Below are 25,134 nucleotides of genomic sequence, written 5' to 3' on the forward strand. Positions count from 1 at the left end.
GGGAGCGGCCACTGCACTCCAGTCTGGGCGACAGAGTGAGATTCCAACTCAAAAATAAAAGTAAATAAAATAAAATAAAACAAAAACAAAAAAAAAACCCCAAAACAAAGTATTTTTTAAAGTCTGAAAGGAATCACAACTAAGTTATAACTGAAATTACTCTGGGGGGAAGGAAGTATTCTCAGATGGGGAGAGGTTTAAAGGGGTCTTTTAGCTTTTTGAGTAATTTTCCAATATTTAAAAAAGAATGTATTCCATTGCTCTACTACGTTATGGACTGGACGTGTGTTCTTTGAGCTATGGCCAGATCATGTTTTCCTAAGCTTTGGTTCCCTCCCCTACCTCTCTACTCTCTCCAATTTACTTTCTAAATAAACTATATATTCCAATTAAAAAAAAAAGAATGTAAATAATATACATTAAAATTAGTTTATAAAAATGGAAAAAAGCAAAATTCAGTAGTAAGAGAAAGAGCAACCATCAGGTTATACTGTAGGGCTCTTCATTTTCAATTTTACATAGAGAAGCCGCCTTCAATTTAAGATTAACCTTCAGGTAAAGCAAGGCTGGCAGGTAACAGAGAAGTGTAAATATATCTCCTATAAAAAAGAAAATGCCAGCCGGGTGTGGTAGCGCGCGCCTGTAATTCCGGCTACTCGGAAGGCTGAGGCGGAAGGATCGCTGGAGCCCAGGCCGAGGCTGCGGTGGCCAGGAGCGGCCACTGCACTCCAGTCTGGGCGACAGAGTGAGACTCCAACTCAAAAAAAAAAAAAAAAAAAAGGAAAATGCTGGATTCATGGTTTCATGGAACTCCTAAGCCTCTGTTGATATGAAGAAGGGTACAACAAATTGCTAAGGCAACAGAAGAGGAGAAGATTTAAGCCTCAAAGATCACACAGATGGCTGGGTGTAGTGGCTCATGTCTGTAATCCCAGTATGCTGGGAAGCCAAGGCAGGAGGGCTGCCTTGAGCCTAGTAGTTTGAGACCAGCCTGGACAACATAGCAAAACCTCATCTCAATAATAATGATAATAATACAAAATTAATTTTAAAAAGATCTCACAGGTACATTATGATTGCAAGAAAGCAGAAAAGAAGCAGTTATCTGACAGGTAGCTTTAGCTATGTGATGCTGTATATGAGAAACACTATTAATGTGATAACTGGAACAGAGTTGATTTAAAGATTATGATAGCATTAGACTAGTTACTTAGAATTGTAGTTATATCATTTTCTCTATTAGACCTAGGGTGTTCTAAGTAAATACAAATTGATTTAAGAAAAAAAAGTGTTGTATAACATAGGATTTTTCCATTTTTATTTTGTACTGCCCAGGCTGGTTTTGAACTCCTGGCCTCAAGCATTCCTCCCACCTTGGCCTCCCAAAGCACTGGGATTAAAAGTGTGTGCCACCATGCTCAGCCTTTATATGACATGAGATGAGAAGAAGTGGTATGATGAATTTCTTTCTTTCTGTCATTTGTAATAAATAATGAACAAATTAGTCATGGTTACTAAGAGAAAGTCTGATTTCAGGTCTTTAGGCTCATATTCCAGCAAATCCAGAATGACAACCAAGGAGGTGGGCTCCTATTCTAGGGCCTTTGCAAACACTGCTGCTCCCATTCAGAGAAAGCACATTGCAATAGCTGGCTGAGCTCCCGACAAGGGCTGAGCATTACCTGAGGAGAATATTGACTTTGGGGAAACCTTCCCATTTTTCTCTGCATTCCGGACACTCTGTTTTCTTTGAAGACACCCACCATAAAGCGAGGCAGTGCCGGCAGAAGCTGTGCCCACAGTTCAAGGTGGTGGGGTTAACCAGGATGTCATAGCAGCAGTGACAAGAAAATTCACTAACAGAAATCTGAGGGGCAGTGCTTTTGAGAGGGTCATCTTTCTCAAGGTCTGTCGTGTTCAGATTATTTTTCTGAGGCTCCTCCATCCTAGCGAATTTTGGGTTCCACGGAGATAGAAAATTTCAAGACTCGGAAAATAGCTGCAAAGCATCATTAATCTAGAAAAAAAAGCAATAAAAATAGGAGAAATAGTAGTTGTTTGAAGAGAATAGAGTTAATAATATTGCCATTCTTTTTTTTAAATCGGAGTCTCACTCTGTCCCCCAGGCACCATAGCCTCAACCTGCTGGGCAATCATTCCATCTCAGCCTTCCAAGTAACTGGAATCATTCCACCTCAGCCTTCCAAGTAACTGGAACCACAGGCGCACACTACCACACTGGGCTAATTTTTTAAAAAAATTTATTTATTGTAGAGATAATGTCTTGCCAAGTTGTTCATGCTGGTCTTGAACACTTGGGCTCAGGCAATCCTCTTGCCTCTACCTCCCAAAATGCTGGGATTACAGGCATGAGCCACCAAACCTGGCAGTATTACCATTCTAGTAGCACTCTAGTTCTTTAATATGACAAATTTCAGGTATAAAAATTCATATTCCATAAACCAAATAACTGTCATTGAATTTCCTTCTGCCTATTTGTTATACTTTTCAAAATTAAAGCAAAATGGTATATTGGAAAGTTTAACAGACTTGGGCACGGGGGTAGAGAATTATGAATCCTTCTCTTTCATGAACTTCCTTTGAAAATGAAATTTCTCTGGTTAGTGTTTTCTTTTCTGTTGTTTTTCTGAGTCAGAGTCTTACTCTGTCGCCCAGGCTAGAGTGCAGTGGCACGCTCAAGGCCACCGCAGCCTCGACCTGCTGGGCTCAGGTGATTCTTCCACCTCGGGCTTCCAAGTAGATGGAACTACAGGCACGTGCTACCACACCCAGCTACTTTTTTGATTTTTTGTAGAGATGATGTCACGCTAAATTGCCCAGGCTGGTCTCGAACCTGTGGGCTCAGGCAATCCTTTCATCTCAGCCTCTCAAGGGTGGGGATTATAGGCGTGAACCACTACACCCAGCTTGGTCTTAGTGTTTTCAACTACATTTCTTTTGAGTTGGAGTCTCACTCTGTTGCCCAGGCTGAAGTGCAGTGGCATGCTCAAGGCCACCGCAGCCTCAACCTGCTGGCTCAGGCGATCCTTCCATCTCAGCCTTCTAAGTAGCTGAAACTACAGGCATGCACTACCACCACTCCTGGCTAATTTCTTGATTTATTGTAGAGATGAGGTCTTACCATGTTGCTCAGGTTGGTCTCAAACCCCTGAGTCAGGCAATCTTCTTGCCTCAGCCTCCCAAAGAACTGGGATTATAGGCGTAAGCCACCACACCAGGCCTCGATTACATTTCTAAAGAACTTGCCAGGTGTATGATTTAAATAAACCAGCTTTCTGGCCCAGTAAAATGTCTGGGGTTGGCAATAACAGATGGATTTCACATAAGTAACATATTATTGCCACACAAATCTGCTTTCCCAGTAGGTAAACATTTGATTTTAGAGGCTACAATGGGAGCAGTTCCAAGAAGTGAGTGAAGTCTTGTTCTCTGGTCCTTTGTGCCAGGCCAACTCGCCCATGGCTCAATACACTCTTTCCTCACCAATCAACCCAAGTACACATATCATGCTCTCTGGATCTACCAGTCTGGCACCACAGAAACATACTAATGTCACTATTATGCAAATGGCAAAGGACACTTCCCTTCACATGCTCACCTGGGGCTTAGATTTTTTTTTCTAATTGAGAGGCACTGTGACAGAGACCTTGGAGTTAGAATCTCAGCTCCATGCTGGGCGTGGTGGCTCACGCCTGTAATCCTAACACTTTGGGAGGCAAAGGTGAGAGGATGGCCTGAGTCCAGAGTCTGAGACTAGTCTGGGCAACCTGGCGAGACCTCATCTCCACAATAAATAAAAAAATTAGCCGGGCATGGTAGGGCATGTCACTGCAATCTAGGCTGGGTGACAGAGTGAGACTCTGATTCAAAAACAAAAACAAAAAAAAGAATCTCAGTTCCCCAATTTACTAGCTCTGTGACCAGGCAATTGCTGGAGCTCTGAGTCATTTCCTCAACTGTGAAATGGGGATGAACAGGACATAAATCTTCAAGTGGCTAGGATGGTGTATGGTGTAAACAAGAGTTAAATAAATGATTATTCATACTATTTCGAGTGTTATGGTAAGAGTTTCCCACTCAGAGAGGGCTCATGCTCCATGGTTCAGAGGCACAGCAGTGAACATGGTCCCAGGCTGGGCTGCTGGGTTCTTAGCCCACCTCTGCAGTGAGTCATAGCCTCCTCATGTACAAACAGGGAGAGTCACAGTCCTTGACTCATCGGGAGGTTTGCAGCATTAAATAAGAGAATACAAGTGCCTAATACACAGCCTGGTGTATGGGAAATATATCATAAATGGTAGTGATTTACCTGATTTTTAAAATGCAATGAAATGACTGGGCGCAGTGGCTCATGCCTGTATTCCCAGCACTTTGGGAGGTGGAGGTGAGAAGACTGAGTCCAAGGTTTCAAGACCATTCTGGGCAACTTGGCAAGACCTCATCTCTATAATAAATAAAAAAATTAGCCAGGCCTGATGGCACATGCTCATGGTTCCAGCTACTTGGAAGACTGTGGTGGAAGGATTGCCTGAGCCCAGCAGGTTGAGGCTACAGTGGCTGTAAGCATGCCACTGCTCCAGTCTGGGTGACAGAGTGAGACTCCGAATAAAACAAACAAAAAACAACAAAAACAACAACAACAACAAAACTCTCAAGAAATTCCAGATTATTTCTGATAATTCATCAGATTTTCTCATTTATCTGCTTAGAAACAATTAAAATTTTTCTAAGTGCTTTCTGTTGGGCAGCCTCTTCAAATTGCTAAGTAAGCAGAAGATCTTATACAGGTTTTTGGAAAAAAGAATTATTTTGATAAAGTAGTTTCTTTATTCAATTACTATTGATGAAACAACTAACAGGAAGAGAGTATTATCCTAGGAAATGATAATCAGATGATTAGTATTTGTTGAGCATCTCTTACTAATTGAGTACTGAGCACATGATCACATCTGGGTTCTGTGTCAGAGAAAAGGCACAGTGAAAGGGTTCAGCCGAATCTGGACACGGTCCCAGCATTTTCACCAAGCAGGGAGTGAGTGACACAGCTGGAGATACAGGTCTGATACAGGGTATTGCAGGCCACACTGATGAGTGGCAGGAGAAGGCAGATGGGATTACATGAAGGTTTCAGAGACAAGGAGATAAGCAGAGCTGTGCTTTGGGATGATAACTCTCACGAAGAAGGGACAGGCTGGAAGTAAGGACAACAACTAGGGAAAAGTTAGAAATGGTATCATCACTTCTGAGACTAAGGAGGCAAAAACGAACATGCAAAGAAAAGGACAAAGCTATCTGAAAGATGTTAATAACATAATTTAGGTCAGGAGTGGTGGCTCAAGTCTGTAATCCCAGCATTTTGGGAGGCTGAGGTGAGAGAATTGCTTGAGTCCAGGGATTCGAGATCAGCCCGGGCAACTTGGTGAGACATCGTCTCTACAATAAATAAAAAAAATGAGCCAGGTGTAGTGGCACGTGCCTGTGGTTTCAACTACTTGGAAGGCTGTAATGGAAGGATCACCTGAGCCCACAGGTGGAAGCTGTGGTGGCTATGAGCATGCCACTGTACTCCAGCCTGGGTGACAGAGTGAGACTTCAACTCAAAAAGTTAAATTAAATTAAATTAAAAAATAAAATAATTTGTGGGCTTTGGTGATTAGAGAGAAAGAATGATCAAAGATGCTGCCTAGGTTTTAGAACAGGGAAGAAAATTGTACCTCTGGTAGAAATTGGGTGACTGTAAACAAATAGTACCGATGTTAGAAAGGATGAAAGTTGAATTTTTTTTTAGTTGGAGTCTCACTCTGTCACCCAGGTTGGAGGGCTGTGGCACACTCCCGGCCACCGCAGCCTCCACCTGCAGGGCTCAGGTGATCCTTCCACCTCAGCCTTCCAAGAAGCTGGAACTACAGGCACACGCCACCATGTCTGGCTAATTTTTTAATTGTAGAGATGGGGTCTCACCACAAGTTACCCAGGCTGATCTCGGACCCGTGGGTTTAGGCAATCCTCTCACCTTGGCCTCCCAAAGTTCTGGGATTTTAGGTGTGAGCCACCATGCCTGGGGTTAAGTTGAATTTTTAAAAACGCTGAGTTTGAGGTAATGATAAGCCTTCCAAACAAATATCTAGTGAACAGCTAGAGATATACAATTGCAATTGGGATAAGAATGAGGCTAGGCCGGGCTCGGTGGCTCAGCCTGTAATCCCGCGCCTTGGGAGGCTGAGGTGAGTGAACTGCCTGAGCCCGCGGGCTCAAGACCCACCTGGGCAACTTGATGAGACCTCATCTCTACAATAAATCAAAAAATTAGCCGGGCATGGTAGCCCACGCCTGTAGTTCCAGCTACTTGGAAGGCTGAGGCTGAAGGATCACCGGAGCCCCAGCAGGTCGAGGCTGTGGTGGCCGGGAGTGGCCACTGCACTCCAGTCTGGGCGACAGAGTTGAGACTCCAACTCAAAAAAAAAAAAAAGAATGAGGCTATAAGTATAGACTTCAGAATTATTTCCAGAGAAATTATAAGTAACGTAAACTGAAATCAATCTATTCCAAATTGGCCTTTTATTTTATTTATTTATTTATTTTTTGGGTTGGAGTCTCACTCTATTATTCAGGCTGGAGTGTAGTAGCATGCTTACAGTTACTGCAGCTTTGACCAGCTGGGCTCAGGTGATCCTTTCACCTCAGCCTTCCAAGTAGCTGGAACCACAGGCATGTGCCACCACAGCCAGCTGATTTTTTTTATTATTGTAGAGATGAAGTCTTGCCAAGTTGCCCAGGCTGGTCTCGAACCCGTGGGCTCAGGCAATTCTCTCACCTCAGTCTCAAAGTGCTGGGATTATAGGTGTGAGCCCCCGCAAAAATTATCCTTTTAAAAACTGGAAAAAACCAGTAGTTCATCACCTACCAGATCTGCAAGTTTATTTCTTATGAGAGAAAACAAATCATATACTGACATTAAAAGTCTTTTTTTTTTTTTTTTTTTTTTGAGTTGGAGTCTCACTCGGTTGCCCAGACTGGAGTGCAGTGGCCGCTCCCAACCACCGCAGCCTCGACCTGCCAGGCTCCTGCGATCCTTCCGCCTCAGTCTTCCAAGTAGCAGGAATTACAGGCATGCGCTAGTACGCCCGGCTGATTTTTGATTTATTGTAGAGATGAGGTCTCGCCAAGTTGCCCGGGCGGGTCTCGAACCCCCGGGGCTCAGGCAATCCACTCACCTCAGTCTCCCAAAGGTGCAGGATTACAGGCTGAGCCACGGAGCCTGGCTGAAAATATATTTTCTACCAATGTGCTCTGTGGAATTGTTTATATTGTATATGTGTGTATATATATATTTTTGAAAAAATATTTCAGAAATACTGTTATAACAGGCCACATATCATATAGGGTACCTTTTCTTGTTCCAAGCCCTTAGCACCCCCTATCTTTTTTTTTTTTTTTTTTTTTTTTTGAGTTGGAGTCTCACTCTGTCACCCAGACTGGAGTGCAGTGGCTGCTCCTGGCCACCGCAGCCTCGACCTGCTGGGCTCCGGCGATCCTTCCGACTCAGCCTTCCAAGTAGCTGGAATTACAGGCATGCGCTACCATGCCCGGCTGGTTTTTTAATTTATTGTAGAGACGAGGTCTTGCTGTCCAGGCGGGTCTGGAACCCGCGGGCTCAGGTAATCCACTCACCTCAGCCTCCCAAAGGCGTGGGATTACAAGCTGAGCCACCAAGCCCGGCTAAACGTCTTTTTTTTTTTTAAATCAGAGTTTCACTCTGTAGCCCAGGCTGGAATGCAGTGGCACGCTGCTTACGGCCACCGCAGCCTCGACCTGCTGGGCTCAGGTGATCCTTTCACCTTAGCCTTCCAAGTAGCTGGATCTACAGGCATGCTATAATGCCCAGCTAATTTTTTTATTTATTGTAGAGATGAGGTCTTGCCAAGTTCCCTGGGCTGAGTCCAAACCTGTGAGCTCAGGCAATTCTCTCACCTTGGCCTCCCAAAGTGCTAGCATTATAGAAGTGAGCCACTGTGCTGGGCCTATTTTTTTTTTCTTCCCTTTTTTGAGAAAGCAGGATTTATTGAGAGGACAGAAAAACTCCCATAGTGGAAGGTAACCCAAAGGGGTTGCCAAAAGTCATTTTGCAAAGCTGAGGTGTCCATTAACTCTATTTTGTGTCTGCCTGTAACAAATTAGAAACTGCATGTCTTCTCAGGAGTTTCGCTAGTTTCGTTTTACCTGAAATTCAAAGAGTGAAAGTTAACAAAGAAAGAGTACACACCCTTAAATTCATTCAGCCCATTGTTTGTTACTTGTCTGTATGTATCTGGGTTATTTGTACTAATGAAAGAAAGCAGTACTTTCAGAGGAGGAAGTGCCTCTTACGCGATAAAATCTAGCTCAGCACTGAAGGAACAAGCTGTAGTGTTCTGACCTGGGCAAACACACCCTCCTGCCATGATTAAAGGGCTCTTTGAGACAACGTTCCAAGCCTCTGATGATGTGTACAGCTGTTTTCTGGAAACGTGGCCAGCTCGCTGGCTCCTTCGGAGTTCCTTCCTGAGTAAGCAGGTGTCAGAATGTCTCTTGACTATTATCCTTTACTGTCCTTTTCACCTGTGTCCCCCTTATCTCAAAGGCATAAAAGACAAAGTGGGGAGGGATGTGGGCAGGAGCAGGGGGAGGAGAACTATTCCATCCCCACCACCATGTTCTATTCACATGGATATACTTCTGTTCATGAAATTACAAGAGCTAATTACCTTGTTCACTGGATCTTAGCCAAAAAGTTGAGAAGTGATAACTACCTAGTTCAAAAGTAATGGAAAGAGTGCCTAAGCTTGGGAAAGTCTGCAAAACAGCAAACAGAAACAAGTTTAAAACAAGAGAGGGAACACCACAGAATTGAAGAGCACAGCAAAATCTCAGGAGCTCCCACAGGGGCCAAACCATTCTGAAGGAAGGGTTGGGGTTTCTGAATAAAAAGTTGGGTCTTCTGCCAGGCACAGTGGTTCAAGCCTGTATTCTCAGCACTTTGGGAGGCCGAGGCAAGAGGATTGCCGGAGCCCAGGGGTTCGAGACCAGCCTGGGCAACATGATGAGACCTCATCTCTACAATAAATTAAAAGATAAGCCAGGCGTGGTAGCGCTGTCTGTAGTTCCAGCTACTTGGAAGGCTGAGGCTGTGGTGGCTGTGCGCGTGCCACTGTACTCCAGCCTGGTAGGCAGAGACTACGACTAAAAAAAAAAAGTTGGGTCTTCAACTGAAGTCTGGAGAGGTGCCCAGGGGGTCTGAGTTCGTGCCAAATTTGTGTTTGTGCACGGCATGTGTAGTTTCCTGGAAAGTCTATAGTTTTACCAGGGTCTCAGAGGGGACTAAGACCTGGAGGTTGGGAAGGATTGTGTATCCACTGGGATGTAGGGGTGCTAGTGTGCTGCACCCTTCTGCCTCCTGAGCTGGTTACAAGGAAGCAGCATCAATGGCAGGAGCATTCACCCTCCATGTCCAGGAATGGTCACACCACTGCTCCATTGTGGCAACAACTGGGCTGCAGGCAGTCTTTCTTTCACATGATGTTTTTTTTCTCCCTTTTCTATTTAAAATTGAATTTAGTGCCAGCATTTTAAAAAAATATGATTTTACATAAAAAATCCAGATGCCTGGCTTTTTTTCTTTCTTTTTCTGTTTGTCTTTGGTGTTGTGGCCTCTTTTGGAAAAAAAAAAATCAGAAGATCAGCCAACCTTATTTTGTGACAAGAATCAGCTAGAGCCGAGGAACTCTGCGGCAGCTGCCCCTTCATCATGGCATGCCAGGTTCCATTAGCTCCTGTCCCCTCCCACCTGCCTTCCTGACTTCTGTCACTTGCTTGGCCCTGCATTTCCAAAACATGATGCCTCCTGTCTATGGATGGGTGTCTGGATACCTCTAGGCTAACTGGCCTAAAGCTGCTCAGCACATAGAGTTCTGTCAACTGAGAGCTTTCCTCTTTTTCATCTGTTGTCAGGTTGTTAAGCATCATAGTTGGCACAACTGATAGAAAACAACTATCATAACCTTTGATGATCTGGGCAATTCTAAGATATCTAATCAACATGACCTTTTCTATGTTTTCCCAAAGACATAACTGATATAGGATACTTATCTGGCTGGGCACAGTGGCTCACGTCTGGAATCCCAACACTTTGGGAGACCGAGGCGAGAGGATTGTCTGAGCCCACAGGTTTGAGGCCAGCCTGGGCCACTTAGTGAGACCTCATCTCTACAATAAACCAAAAAAATTTGGCTGGTGTGGTGGCACGTGCCTGTAGTTCCAGCTACTAGGAAGGCTGAGGTGGAAGGATTGCCTGAGCCTAGCAGACTGAGGCTGTAGTGGCCGTGAGCATGTCACTGCACTCCAGCTTGGGGACAGAGAGGGACTCCAACTCAAAAAAAAGAAAGACAGTTATCTGATAAATGAGTGAAAGAAAGAGAAGGGTTGGGAACACACATAGTCTCCCAATGATGTGATGTAACTAAAGAACTTAGCTATTCTTCCCTTGGAAGGGAAGTTGTTTGTCCAACTTGGTGTGTGCTCATCTATGGATCAATACAGAGGGCTACTCTCTAGGAGGCAGTAGCACTGCTGTCACTTGTTTGCTTCTTTGGTCACACAACTAACATTTAGGAAAGTCAGTTAATATGATAATTTTTTTTACTGAGTTTATCAAAGAGGAATGCACTGATTCTGAGTATAAGTTAAGGATTTTTACACCTTTGCTTATAAAGACCTCATGATATAATGACTGTTAATTCTTTAGACACTAATCTTTAACTGCTTGGTTCAGCAGCATATGACTAAGGTTCTACTGCTTCATTCAACATACATTCATTTATTTACTTATCTATCTATCTACTATGTATTTATTTATTTTTGAGTCAGGGTCTCACTCAGTTACCAGGCTGGAGTACAGTGAAATGATCACAGCTACCACAGTCTCAACCTGCTGGGCTCAGACAACTCGTCCACCTCAGTCTTGTAAGCAGCTGGAACTACAGGTGTGCACCACCATGTCTGCCTATTTTTAAAAATTTATTGTAGAGATGAGATCTTGTCAAGATGCCCATGCTTGTCTCAAACCTCTGGCTCAGGCAATCCTCTTGGCTTTACCTCCCAAAGTGCTGGGACTATAGGCATGAGCCACCACGCCTGGCTCAACATACATTTACTGTGACTGTCGTATATTTCTAACGTTTTAGGAGTTATCATTTTTAAAGACTAATTTACTGGGTTTCCAGTCTGAAAAATAACCTCAATTATTTCTTAGCAAGGATGTAATTATACAAGAATAAAAAAATAGCCGGGCTCAGTGGCTCAGCCTGTAATCCCGCACCTTTGGGAGGCTGAGGTGAGTGGTACTGCCTGAGCCTGCAGGTTTGAGACCCGCCTGGGCAACTTGGCGAGACCTCATCTCTACAATAAATCAAAAATCAGCCGGACGTGGTAGCGCATGCCTGTAGTTCCAGTTACTTGGTAGGCTGAGGCGGAAGGATCGCAGGAGCCCAGCAGGTCGAGGTTGCGGTGGCCGGGAGTGGCCACTGACTCCAGTCTGGGTGACAGAGTGAGACTCCAACTCAAAAAAAAAAAAGAATAAAAAGATTTTGGCTTCTCTGGGCTACTTCCTCTCATGGTATATTACTTAACAAAAGAAAATAATGAAAATTGCTAGTATTTACTGAGCTCTTATAATATAAAAGACACAACAATCATATCGGATAAATATTACTATCACTTTTTAAAAAATTTTTAGTTAGAGTCTCATTCACTCTGTTGCCCTAGATGGAGTGCAGTGGCATTCTCACAGACACCCCAGCATTGACCTGCTGGGCTCCGGCGATACTTCTGCCTCAGCTTTCCAAGTAGCCAGAACTACATCATTTCCATTTTATAGATGGGACAATGGAGGCCTAGTTAGTAAAGGGCAAAGCCAGGTTTTAAATTATGATCTGACTTAAACCATGTCCTCACAATACTTCATTAACCCAATAAAGTAATCTATAAGTATTATTAGTTCAAAGGACTGATTTACTTGTTTCTCTTCCAGGCCACATCATAGAGTTGCTACCACACAGCTAAGAGAAACAAACTAGAATTTGACAACACTGCATTTTGGAACATGATCTCCAGCTGGCATCTGTTAGAGTATGCTGTTCCATGCAGAAACATTCACAATAGAAATGTGTGTGCACTCCTGGGGACACCACTGCAAACTTGGCTGAACACTACAGACACTATTGAATGTCCAAAGAGTGGCTGCCCATTTATAGTGACTATAAAATAAAAATAAGTGTGCCAAATGTAAGCAAGGCAAGGGTTAGAAATGGCAATAAGGGCCGGGCTCGGTGGCTCAGCCTGTAATCCCAGCACTTTGGGAGGCCGAGGTGAGTGGATTGCCTGAACCTGCGGGTTCGAGACGTCCCTGGGCAACTTGGCGAGACCTCATCTCTACAATAAATCAAAAAATTAACTGGGTGTGGTAGCGTGCGCCTGTAGTTCCAGCTACTCGGAAGGCTGAGGCGGAAGGATCGCTGGAGCCCAGCAGGTCGAGGCTGCGGTGACCAGAAGCGGCTACTGCACTCCAGTCTGGGTGACAGAGTGAGACTCCAACTCAAAAAAAAAAAAAAAAAAGAAATAATAATAAGAACAGAATATTATGTGTGCTTTCTGCCTGTGGCAACAATTGACTCTCCCAATAATATAAGGGAAGTTGTCCAGTTGCTTGCTACTGCATAAAATCAGTTTTTCCAACTCCAGGTAGATTTTTCTTTCTGGACAGGGTCAGAAATCAGTAGGGCAAAGGAAGCTAGCTCCTTTGGATGCTCACTGGCTGCCTGAACTTTGAAGTCCATGATTTATTGCCCTGAGTGGTGCTGGGCAAGATGAGGGCAGCCTGGGAAGGATGTCCTGGCTCTCTCTGGAGCCTGTCCTCTTTCGTTTTTGTGATGTGGCACATATTCAAGGACTTGTCCTGTACTACACCCTGTGGCTGTTCAACAACTCAGATAGCTACTAAATACTATTGGTGGTTACTGAGTAACCCATAGCTTAACTATTGGTTCTCAAACATTCTGTATGACTCACATGTTATAAACTAGTGTATCCTTTCCAGATTCAGCTCACTCTCACACTTTGTACACACTGCTATTTCAGTCATGTCTTTGTCTCTCCAACCAAATCCTGAGCTACTTGAGGTCAGGAACCGAGCCACTGAACTCTATTATCACATCCTAGGGTGGCTGGCAAAGATGAAAATCAAATACAAAATGTTTGACAATCATAGTATGGTAGTTTTTAACACCTCCATCAGATTCACCTAGGAAGTTTGGTGAACTGGAACCAGGATGTCTGGGAGAGGCCCAGGAATGTACATGTTTGTCTTAGATTTGGGGTCTCACTCTTACCCAGGCTGGAGTCCAGTGGTACGATCATAGCTCACTGCATCCTCGAACTCCTTGGCTCAAGTGATCCTTCCACCTCAGCCTACTGAGTAATTGGGACTATAGGCACATACCATCATGCCCGGCTAATTAAACACTACTTTATTTTAGAGACTAGGATCTCCCTATGTCGCCCAGGTTGGTCTCAAACCCCTGGCCTCAAGTGATCCTCCTGCAGTGAGCCACTGCACCTAGGAATGTACATTTTATTTTATTTATTATTTATTTATTTTGAGTTAGAGTCTTACTCTGTCACCCAGGCTGGAGTACAGTGGCACGCTCATGGCCACTGCAGCCTCGACCTACTGGGCTCAGGCGATCCTTCTGCCTCAGCATTCCAAGTAGCTGGAACTACATGCATGGGCCACCACGCCTTGCTAATTTTTTTGATTTATTGTAGAGATGAGTTCTCACCAAGTTGCCCAGGTTGGTCTCGAACCAGGAATGCACATTTTAAAGAAGCCCTTCAGGAGACAGCAGAAGTCTGGGAATCTTTAGTTTCCAAATAAATACAAATATGTACAAGTAAACATTTATATGCCTAAGTATAGCTCTAGACAAGGTATGGGTATGGTGTGAATAAAACAGTTTAATACTTCCAATTCTTTTCTCACCAGTCCCTCCTCTCTCCACTACCTGAATCATCATTCCACAGCAAAACTGTGGCCAAGTCCCTCCTTTGTTCAGACCCTGCTAGAAGAAAATAAAACCCACAGTCATAAGTTAGTCATTGATTCTTTATGGCCTACAAGCAATCTTCATCACTTTTTAACTTAGAGCATAATCTCTGGAGCAGAACGAATGAGTTGAAATCCTAAGTCCACCAATTATTAGCTGCATGACCTTAGGAGAGTCGCTTAATCTTTTTGTGCCTCCTGTGCCTCATTTATAAAATAAGGATGTTAATTGTACCTGCCTGATTAGGTTGTTGAGAGGATTAAATGAATTAATACAGAGGGCACCAAAAAAAGTATACATTTTATTTTGTTTTGAGTTGGAGACTCACTCTGTCACCCTGGCTGGAGTGCAGTGGCATGCACCCAGCGAGTATTACAATTTTAATAGTTTTTTCCTTTCTTAAAATGTACACTTTTGGCTGGGCGCAGTGGGTCAAGCCTGTAATCCCAGCATTTTGGGAGGCTGAGGTGAGAGGACTGTCGGAGCCCAGGGGTTTGAGACCAGCCTGGACAACTTGGTGAGACCTCATCTCTACAATAAATCAAAAAATAAGCCGGGCGTGGGAGCGCTCGCCAGTAGTTCCAGCTACTTGGAAGGCTGAGGGAGAAGATCGCCTGAGCCCAGCAGCTCGAGGCTGCAGTGGCTGTGAGTGTGCCACTGCACTCCAGCCTAGGTGACAGAGTGAGGCTCCGACTTAAAAAAAAAAAAATCCTGCTTGTTGGCCATTTCCCCATATACTCGCATTGTTCCCTCTATCTGTAACACAACTTCACAACATCTCTGGGTTAAGTATCCAACTGACAAGACCCAAATCAGCTGTCACTTTAGTTTTTAATGGCCAACTCCTCCTACACCCAAATTAATCTTTCCTGCCTCTGTGTATTAATGGAACTTTTATTTGTGTATGCTTTCTTATCTCCTGCACTATAATTCCCCTGGAGAGGCTGGTAGGGTTGAAACAGTATGGTTTTAGGAGACTGATCTAGGTTCCAAACTTGTTCACCATTTATTGTCCCTGAGCCTCATATTTCCCACTGATCAGTCTAGGATAGTATCTACTTTGAAGGGCTGTCGGGAGGTTTAGATGACAAACTCTGTCCATAATCAAACAAAATTTGCTACATGGTTGGCATTATTAGAATTACCAGCCAGGCGTGGTGACTCATGCCTGTAATCCCAGCACTTTGGGAGGCTAAGGTGAGAGGACTGCCTGTGCCCAGCATTCGAGACCGGCCTGGGCAATTTGGCAAGACCTTGTCTCTGCAGAAAATGAAAAAATTAGCTGGGCGTGGTGGTGCGCGCCTGAAGTTCCAGCTACTTGAAAGGCTGAGGCAGCCGGCTCGGTGGCTCGGCCTGTAATCCCGCACCTTTGGGAGGTTGAGGTGAGTGGATTGCCTGAGCCTGCGGGTTTGAGACCCGCCTGGGCAAGTTCGCAAGACCTCATCTCTACAATAAATAAAAAATGAGCCGGGCGTGGTAGCGCGCGCCTGTAGTTCCAGCTACTTGGAAGGCTGAGGCAGAAGGATCGCCTGGGGCCAGCCAGGTCGAGGCTGCGGTGGCTGGCAGCGGCCACTGCACTCCAGTCTGGGCGACAGATTGAGACTCCAACTGAAAAAAAAAAAGAAAGGCTGAGGCAGAAGGATCGCCTGAGCCCAGCAGGTTGAGGCTGTGGTGGCCATGAGCTTGACATTGCACTCCAGTCTGGGGGAGAGAGTGAGACTCCGACTCAAAAAAAAAAAAAAAAGGAATTATCAATAGCAGTATTTACTGCCGAAAGCTTGAGCCACTCCCCCCCTCAAAAAAAAAACCCTTCCCTAAAGAAGTAGTTTTTCCGTCAAGTTTATGGAGCTACTTTGGGAAACGCAGAGCAAGTCGGTTGGTTGTTTACAAAACAGCAGTGACAAAAATACCAAAACCATCCCATTAGCACGTGCAATCCGTGCAGCCTCCGGGTGTGCTGTGGTAGAGAGCAAAGCGCCTTCCTATTGGCTTTTCGATGCGTGACGTCAAGACCACCCACAAAGGACCGACCAATGGGTTTCGGCGGGGAGGACCCAACGGCGACATCTGAGAGCAGGATAGCATCTGGGCTGACTTTCTCTTCACCAAACTTAGGGGACAGCCTCCTGCCCGCCAAAGATCCCCAGTTAGACACAACCTGACTCCCGTTGGTCCCCCTCTTTTTAATAAAAGAGAACTCCCTTTTGCACAAGTTCAGACTTCTGGGCCGTGAGGCTTAGAATCAGAAGAGCTGGATGCTAGCCCGGTCTCAGTGTGACTTTGGGGTTTCACTTTCCCAAATGAAAAGCGGGGAACAATCACTCTCCCTTGGGCCAAGAACGCACCTCGCCAATTACACCGTAAGCTCAGCCTGGCGACTATCAGGAGCCCCATCAATTCTGGCTGGGCCGCTGCAAGTTGAGGTCGGCGCTACTAGAACCCCAGTGATTCCCCACCAAGGTGTACGGAAGAGACGCCTCCTCATTCTCTCCCTAGGGAGACCCTGGAACGAATGGCTCTGATCTCGACCTCCGACAGAACGCAGGCAGGGCCCAGCGACAGGCGGTACCGACGTGGAGCTCTCGAGAACAAAGTTGAGGTCTTCACCCCGCGGGCAGGAATGAGGTTGCCCAGGACCCGGGCCTGGGTGAGGAAAAAACCACGCGCCTTCTCGGACCCACCCGGGGCGGCTCGGCCGAGGAAATTCCCACTTCGTTTTCTACACCACGCCCCGAAATCGAATTCCAGCCGCCCCCTTATCATCCCAGCCATGCCATGGCTTACCATTCCACTCTTCCCGGGGCTAAGCCGGCCATCGTCCCCCGCCCAGACCCTGCAGAAGCGGAAGTAACTTAAGACGGACTGAAGAGGAGAGTGCCCCCGGCCCGCTACCATAGAGTAGAGGCTGCACTCGTTTGCCAATCTCCTCAACCCCGTGACCTCCCCGCCGCCTAGAGCGGCCACTCCCAGGGCAAGGAAGTGAGCGCATGCGTACCACCGCAGATCCCGCCCCTTCCTCTTCATTGACAGACCCAGAGTATTTGTCAACTTGTTTCTGTACCCGGAGGCTATAGGTCTGCCTAGAATTAAAAGATCGCACTGGGTTCCCCACAGGACTTTTTGCCCTTACATTTTATGCAGAAAATTATAGAACCATAGCCACAGTTATATTTGCGATGTTGAGAGTCGGAATTGCAATGACTTATCATCAATTTCTCTCCCCCGCCGCTCCCCACCCCCCAGCGTCTTGATCTGTTGAGAACTCGTTCTGATGATCTATTTTAAATTGCAGATCTGCCGGGCGCGTTGGCTCACGCCTGTAATCCCAACACTTTGGGAGGCGGAGGCGAGAGGATTGCCTGAGTCCAAGGGTTCGAGACCAGCCTGGGCAACTTGGTGAGCCGTCGTTAATATAAATAAAAAAATTAACTGGGGTGGTGGCGTGTGCCTGTAGTTCTAGTTACTTGGAAGGCTGAGGTAGAAGGTCGTCTGAGCTCAGCAGGTGTAGGCTGCTGTGGCCGTGAGCATGCTACTGCACTTTAGCCTGGGTGACAGAGCAAGACTTCAACTAAAAAACAAACAAAAACATAAATTGCAGTCCCAGAGATGGCTAAAGTGCTAGTTTGAGAAATTTATTTTTGTCTTTCTTCATTCTTCTTTCCCTCTCTCCCTCTCTCCCTCCTTCCCCTTCCTCCCTCTCTCCCTTCCTTCTGTCATTCTAGGACAGGATCTTGCTCTGTCACTCAGGCTGGTGTACAGTGGCAGTATACGTCCTATGCTTAAGTGATTCTTCCGCCACAGACTCCCAAGTACCTATTATTTCAGGCAGGTGCTATCATGCCCAGCTAATAAAATTTTCTTGGTGGAGGTGGAGTCTGACTATATTACCCAGGCTGGTCTCAAACTCCTGGCCTCAAGCGATGCTCCTGCCTAGGTCTCCCAAACTGTTGGGATTACAGGCATGAGCTCCTGCATCTGGCCTGGCATTTGCTTTTCTACCTATCAAATTAACAAAGATGTAAAATATCGGTAGTTAAAAAAAAACAACTAAGCTCCCTGATTGTGTACTGAGTGAATAAATTCATTTATTGGAGGATAATGTGGCAGTAGGTATAATAATTTTTAAAATTTGTGGTAGAAGATACATAAAGTACAATTTACTATTTTAACTTTTTTTTTTGAGTTGGAGTCTCACTCTGTTGCCCAGGCTGGAGTGCAGTAGCACACTCACAGCCACCACAGCCTCAACCTGCTGGGCTCAGAAGATCTTTCTGCCTCACTACAGTTCCTTCTGGAACTACAGGTGTGCACCACCATGCCTGGCTAATATTTTTGTTTATTGTGGAGATGAAGTCTAACCATGTCGCGCAGGCTGTTCTCGAACCTGTGAGCTCAGGCAATCCTCTCACCTCTGCCTCCCAAAGTGCTGGGATTACAGGTGTGAGTTACCGTGGCTTATTTTAACCATTTTAAAGTATGCAGTTTGGTGACTTTAAGTACTTAAACATTGTGCAGCTATCACTACTATCCATCTTCAGGACATTTTCATCTTACCAAACTGAAACTCCATTCCCATTACACACTTTTTTGGGGGATAGAGTCTGGCTCTGTTGCCCAGACTAGAATGTAGTAGCACTATTATATATAGCTCACTGTAACTTTGAACTCCTGGCCTCAAGAAATTCTCCTCCCTCAGCCTCTAGAGTATGTTTCCCAGGCTGGTCTTGAATTTCTGGGCTCAAGTGGTCCTCAATTTAGGAAAGTTTTGGGATTACAGGCATGAGGCACCACAATGAGCCCACATCAAATATTTATACAGTACTTCATAATTCATGTACCTTACTACCACTGATATCACCACAGTCTCAGGAAATTGAGGTTTAGGAAGGTCGAATACATCCCAGAGCTAATAACAAATGGTTTAGCTACTCTTTGAAAACAGGTCTTCTAACCAACTTTATAGTCTGCTTTTGTGAAAGATCAAGGTGAATTCATTCATTCAACCCATGTTTATTGAGCACCTAGTACGTGTCAGCCCAATGCCAGGCTTTGGTAATCAACAGCAACCCCAAAACGATTTACAACTCCATTAGGGCAAGAGAGCTTAAGTTGCACTCTTTATAGTATTTCTAGTGGCTAGTGCAGTAAAAGTCCCACAGGTTAGGCCCAGTGCAGCGATTCACACTTGCAATTCCAGCACTTTGGGAGGCTGAGGCAGGAGGATTGCTTTAGGCCAAGAGTTCAAGACCAGCTTGGGCAACATAGTGAGACCCCTTGTATCTATTAAAAATAGGAGTAATAAGAAAATGGTCTCGGCTTTACTTCCCTGATCACCTGAGTAACACTCCCCATTATTCTCTATTACAGCATCCTACTCTTTCTCTTTTCTTTTTTTGAGTTGGAGTCTCACTCTGTTGCCTACGCTGGAGCGCAGGGGCACGCTCACTGCCACCGCCGCCTCCGACCTGTTGGGCTTAGGCGATCCGTCCGCCTCAGCCTTCCAAGTAGCTGGAACTACAGACGCATGCCACCATGCCCGGCTAATGCTCTTTTTCTTTACAGCGATTGTCAAGCGTTTCCAAATCGCAAGTTTGATTCCTGCCTGAATTTCCCCTTACCCCAAGTTTAAGGAACAATGGGGGCAGGGACCATGTTTTTATGTTCATCACTATATTCGCACCCCTATCAGTGTTTAGCACATAACAGGAATCCAGGAAATGTTTCCTGATCAACTGGATGTGGGGGCATGTATATTTCTTTATCTAAAGTAAATACCCGCATACACGCCTTGGGGATTTACATAACCTTGCTCCTCTCGGGTTCCTGGACGACGAGGAGGCAAGCCTTGGCCCCGCCCCCGCCGCTGACGCAGACACTGACGCAAGTGCAGCGGGCGCGCGCTGTTTCCGGAAGTCGCCGCCGCTGTCTCCGCTGCTGCTACCTCCGCGGTCGCCGCGGAACTTTGCGAGTAGGACGGCTGAGGCGGGCTCGGGCGGGGCCGGGGCTCCGGCCACGCTGCAGCATGGAGATAATCAGAAGCAGTGCGTGTCCGCCGTGCATCTCCCCGCGTCCCCACACCCAACCCCCGGGTCGCTAGGCCCAGGCCATGGCCGGCCTGTTTTGCTGGGCCTGGGTGTAAGGCAGCCCCCCGGGGCTTTGCCTCCTTTAAGCCCGTGCGCTTCTCGGGGCCTTGTCCCGCTGCTTACCGTGCACCCTCCGACTCGGGCGCCGCTCGCGACCTTGCCCTTTGCCGGCTTGTACACCCCTCGGGGCGTGGACCCCTCTGGCCCTTGCACCTCTCGGGTCTTATCCCCCTCCAGCCGCTGCACACCTTCGAGGCTTGTCCCCTTCCGGCTCTCCTTCCCTTTCCCCTTAGGAGTCCGTGGGTAGGAATTCAGGATTCTGAGCCTCTTCTCGGTTTCTCCGCAGATTTTAAGAGTAATCTTCACAAAGTGTACCAGGCCATAGAGGAGGCGGACTTCTTCGCCATCGATGGGGAGTTTTCAGGTATCCCTTCCTTGCAAACTCAGGGCTGGCCCTTTGCACTGCGTAGCCAAGAATCCTTCAGTCTCTCAGCCCCTGATTTCTTGTGCCTGTTGGCGACTCCTCGCTGTTTGTAGCCCCGAGTGGGTTGCCTAAGTCTCAACGTTTCCCCTTCAACCTTTCAAAAGGCTAGAAGAGATGAAGAGATGCCGTGGATTTGTGATTGTTTGGACTCAGGATTGCGGATAGAGGTTATGGTTTGGGTGCTGCTTAAAACAGTTTGACATATACATGGTAGAAAGTTTGAGGATTAGGGTCAGGCCTTGTTTTTGTTTTTCTTTGGGGTAAAATATGTATAACATTGAATTTACCATTTTAATCATTTTTAAGTGATCTTACAGTTCACTGGCATTAAGTACATTCACGTGATGCAACCGTCACTACTTATCTCTAGAACTTTTTCATCTTCCCAAACTGAAACTTATATATTGAACTGTTACTCCCTTCCCACCATTTGTCTTTATGAATGTGATTACTCTAGAAACGTAAGTCACATAAGTCATATAAATGGAATCATACAATATGTCCTTTTGTGACTGATTCTGGTCAGGCTTTTGCAGGTAAATGAGGATATTCCTATGTGCATTAGTGAAAGTGTTCAGTGCTTACTTAGGCAGGTGTGTGTGTAATCACGGGTCGGCACCTCACTCAGCTCAAAGGCAGGGATACAGGTGAGCCCCGAGCCTGACTTTATCAACACTTGTAATTGCAGGATTTTTTTTTTTTTTTTTTGAGTAGGAGTCTCACTCTGTCTCAGGGCTGGAGTGCAGTGGCACGCTCACAGCCACCCCAACGTTGACCTGCTGGGCTCCAGCCATCCTTCCACTTTAGCCTTTCAAGTAGCCAAACTACAGGCATGTACCACCACACCTGGCTAATTTTTTGATTTATTGTAGAGACAAGGTCTTGCCAAACTGCCCAGGCTGGTCTCGAACCTCTGGGCTCAGGCAGTCCTGTCACCTCGACCTCCAAAGTGCTGGGATTATAGATGTGAGCCACCACACCCAGCCCAATTACAGGATTTTTTTCATTTCTTTCTTTTTTTTTTTTAGGAGATCAAAGACTAACTTTTATTTTATTTTTAATTTTTTAATTTTTTTTGAGCTGGAGTCTCACTCTGTCACCCTAGCTGGAGGGCAGTTGCATGCTGCCCGCCATCGCAACCTCGACCTACTGGGCTCAGGTGATCCTTCTGCCTTAGCCTTCCAAGTAGCTGGAACTACAGGCAGCGCCATCATGCCGGGTTAAAGGACTAATTTGGAGGCTGGAGGCTGAGGTGAGTGGATTGCCCGAGCCCGTGGGTTCGAGACCTGCCTGGGAAACTTGGCGAGACCTTATCTCTACAATAAATCAAAAAATTAACCCGGCGTGGTAGCACGCGCCTATAGTTCCAGCTACTTGGAAGGCTGAGGTGGAAGGATCGCCGGTGCCCAGCAGGTGGAGGCTGCGGTGACCGGGAGCGGCCACTGCACTCCAGTCTGGGAGTGCAGACTCCAACTCAAAAAAAATAAATAAATAAAAATAAAAAAATAAAGTAGTAATTTTTAAATTGTTGATATCAATATGATTGGTTCTCCCCCTTAGGTATAGAATCCAATTTGGCCACCCGATGTTACATATTTACAAAACTCTAGCTCTTTCTAAAGGAAGTCATGCAGGGGTAAATATGATGCTTAGCTTTAAGCATGTAGTTTCCAGTTGGAATCAATTCCTTAGGAAGCTAAGAGTTTTCACCAAAAATAATTTTCTCTTGACCTTGAAAATACATTTGTTGGCCAGGCTCGGTGACTCAGTCTGTAATCCCAGCACTTTGGGAGGCCTAGGTGAGTGGATTGCCTGAACCCGTGGATTTGAGATCAGCCTGGGCAACTTGGTGAGACCTCGTCTCTACAATAAATAAAAAATTAGCCAGGTGTGGTAGCACGCGCCTGTAGTTCTGGCTACTTCGAAGGCTGAGGTGGAACGATTGCCGAACCCAGCAGGTCGGTGCTGGGGTGGCTGTGAGCATGCCACTGCACTCCAGCCTGGGCAATGGAGTGAGACTCCAACTTAAAAAAAAAAAAAAAAAGAAAATACATTTGTTGTATAGATGTTATGCTAACTCTTGACCAAGATTGGTTCTTTAGCAATAATATACTTAAGGATTCATTGATGTCTGATTATGCATTAATTCTTTTCTTTCTTTCTTTTTTTTTTTTTTTGCACTGATTCTTTATAAAGCAACAAAACTTCAAGTGTGGAGGTTGTTTTCTTTTTTGAGTTGAAGTCTCGCTCTGTCACCCAGTCTAGAGTGCGGTGACACGCTCACGGCCACTGCAGCCTCAATCCGCTGGGCTCAGGTGATCCTCCTGCCTTAGCCTTCCAAGCAGCTGGAATTACAGGCATGTGCCACCATGCCTGGCTAATTTTTTTTGATTTATTGTAGAGATGAGGTCTTGCTAATTTGCCCAGGCTGGTCTCGAACTTGTGGGCTCAGTCAGTCCTGTCATCTCAGCCTCCCAAAGTGCTGGGATTATAGATGTGAGCCACTGTGCCCGACTGGAGGTTGTTTTCTTAAATAATTATTGTTTTGAATTTTAGACACAGGAACTGCCTATTCTCAAGTTGAAACATTCACATCTCTAAGTTCATTATTAGAGGGCTTAACTTGGTGGCCAGTAAAATTAATCATAATTTGGAAAAAGTGAGTTAGCAAGCAATTTCAATTAATTTGTGATATGAAATTATAGAAGCATTAAATAGTTGACTGGCATTTTTACATTAGCATTTATTAATAGGTTAAAAGCTTTTTTATTTCTTAAAATCTAGGAATTAGTGATGGACCCTCAGTCACTGCTTTAACGAATGGTTTTGACACTCCAGAAGAAAGGTATCAGAAGCTTAAAAAGGCAAGTGGATATGCTAGAAAATCTTTTTTCTCATGTTTGTTAAATTGTAGAGAAATATCATGATTAAAATTGTGCATTACAGTTTTCTGAGTACAGCACTTCTTCTCAAACCCAGCTATGAAGTGATATTTTATTTTATTTTTGAGTTGGAGTCTCACATTTTTGCCCAGGCTGGAGTGCAGTGGCACACTCACAGCCACTGCAGCCTGGACCTGCTGGGTTCAGGTGATCCTTCTGCCTCAGCCGTCCAAGTAGCTGGGATTGCAGGTACATGGTACCATGCTCGGCTAATTTTTGATTGGTTGTAGAGACAAGGTCTTGCCACGTAGTCCAGGATGGTCTCGAACCCCTTGGCTTGGCCTCCTAAAGTGCTAGGATTATAGGCTTGAGCCACAATGCCCGGCCTTTAAGTGATATTTTAAACAGCAAAAATAATCGTTTGCTGGAAAACATTTTGAGGAAGGCTTAGTATTTTCAGTGTTAATTTGATTTATAGGAAATAAGATATAATTCTTTGAATCATTTGAAAATAGGCCTAATATGTTCTGGATAATGGACAGTTGTTTAACTGGAAAAGGTAACAAATGTACATAAATTAATAATGCTTCTGATTAATAATATGTGTAATGTGCTCTAATCAGAAGTATTTTGCCAAAGCTTAGTTGAATAATTCAGAAAGCCTACCTGTTTGAGAATACTGTTGCTCATGGCAAACCTGCAGCAGCATTGTGACATATGTTTTGTTTCTCTTTTCCAGCATTCCATGGACTTTTTGCTGTTTCAGTTTGGCCTTTGCACTTTTAAGTATGATGACACAGATTCAAAGTAGGTTATCTTAACAAACCTTGGGAATTCTTTTGTGGCATAATGTAACTCCCTAAATCTCTTTTTATCTTATTTTCCTAGGTATATAACGAAGTCATTTAACTTCTATGTTTTCCCAAAACCCTTCAATAGATCCTCACCAGATGTCAAATTTGTCTGTCAGGTAAGTAGCATAATTGAATTTTGTCTTCTAGCATTGCTGATGAAGCAGTGTGGAAATGTGGAATCAGATTTTGGTTCTAATACTAACTTTGAGCTTTGCCGCAAATCATTTCACCTCTCACCTTCAGTTTTAATGTTATACTACTTTCTTTTTTTTTTTTGAGTTAGAGTCTCACTCTGTTACCCAGGCTGGAGTGCAGTGACTCAAGAGATCCTTACTCCTCAGCCTTCCAAGTACCTGGAACTATAGGTGCACCATCATGCCCAGCTAATTTTTTTTTTTTTTTGAGTTGGAGTCTCACTGTCGCCCAGACTGGAGTGCAGTGGCCGCTTCTGGCCACCTCAGCCTCGACCTGCTAGGCTCTGGCGATCCTTCCGCCTCAGCCTTCCAAGTAGCTGGAACTACAGGCGCGCGCTACCACGCCCAGCTAATTTTTTTGAATTATTGTAGAGATGAGGTCTTGCCTGCCCAGGCGGGTCTCGAACCCGCGGGCTCAGCAATCCACTCACCTCAGCCTCCCAAAGCGCCGGGATTATAGGCTGAGCCACCGAGTCCGGGC

At 45.3% G+C, this 25,134-nt stretch overlaps 2 protein-coding genes across 5 annotated transcripts in view; one reads left to right on the top strand and one right to left on the bottom strand.

The window, feature by feature from the left end:
• BFAR (bifunctional apoptosis regulator) overlaps positions 1-17,004 on the bottom strand; it is a 41,185-nt gene extending 24,181 nt beyond the window's left edge. The window contains exons 1-2 of the mRNA XM_008064859.2: positions 16,941-17,004; positions 1,683-2,017 (exon numbers count right to left, since the gene is read on the bottom strand). Of these exons, the coding sequence (XP_008063050.1) occupies positions 1,683-1,945 (263 nt within the window). The 5' untranslated portion in view covers positions 1,946-2,017; positions 16,941-17,004. The remainder of the gene's footprint in view (positions 1-1,682; positions 2,018-16,940) is intronic.
• A 3,040-nt stretch (positions 17,005-20,044) lies between these two features.
• Positions 20,045-25,134, top strand: part of PARN (poly(A)-specific ribonuclease) — a 49,427-nt gene continuing 44,337 nt past the window's right edge. For 2 of the 4 annotated variants that reach the window (XM_008064863.2, XM_008064861.2), the window contains exons 1-5: positions 20,045-20,197; positions 20,586-20,663; positions 23,508-23,587; positions 24,345-24,412; positions 24,494-24,575. In XM_008064863.2, the coding sequence (XP_008063054.1) occupies positions 20,179-20,197; positions 20,586-20,663; positions 23,508-23,587; positions 24,345-24,412; positions 24,494-24,575 (327 nt within the window). In that variant the 5' untranslated portion in view covers positions 20,045-20,178. The remainder of the gene's footprint in view (positions 20,198-20,585; positions 20,664-23,507; positions 23,588-24,344; positions 24,413-24,493; positions 24,576-25,134) is intronic. The other 2 variants (XM_021715940.1, XM_021715941.1) reach the window with 2 other exon arrangements.

Source organism: Carlito syrichta, unplaced genomic scaffold (assembly GCF_000164805.1).
Source record: "Carlito syrichta isolate Samal-C Ts95f unplaced genomic scaffold, Tarsius_syrichta-2.0.1 Scaffold308086, whole genome shotgun sequence".
NCBI classification, from domain to species: domain Eukaryota; kingdom Metazoa; phylum Chordata; class Mammalia; order Primates; family Tarsiidae; genus Carlito; species Carlito syrichta.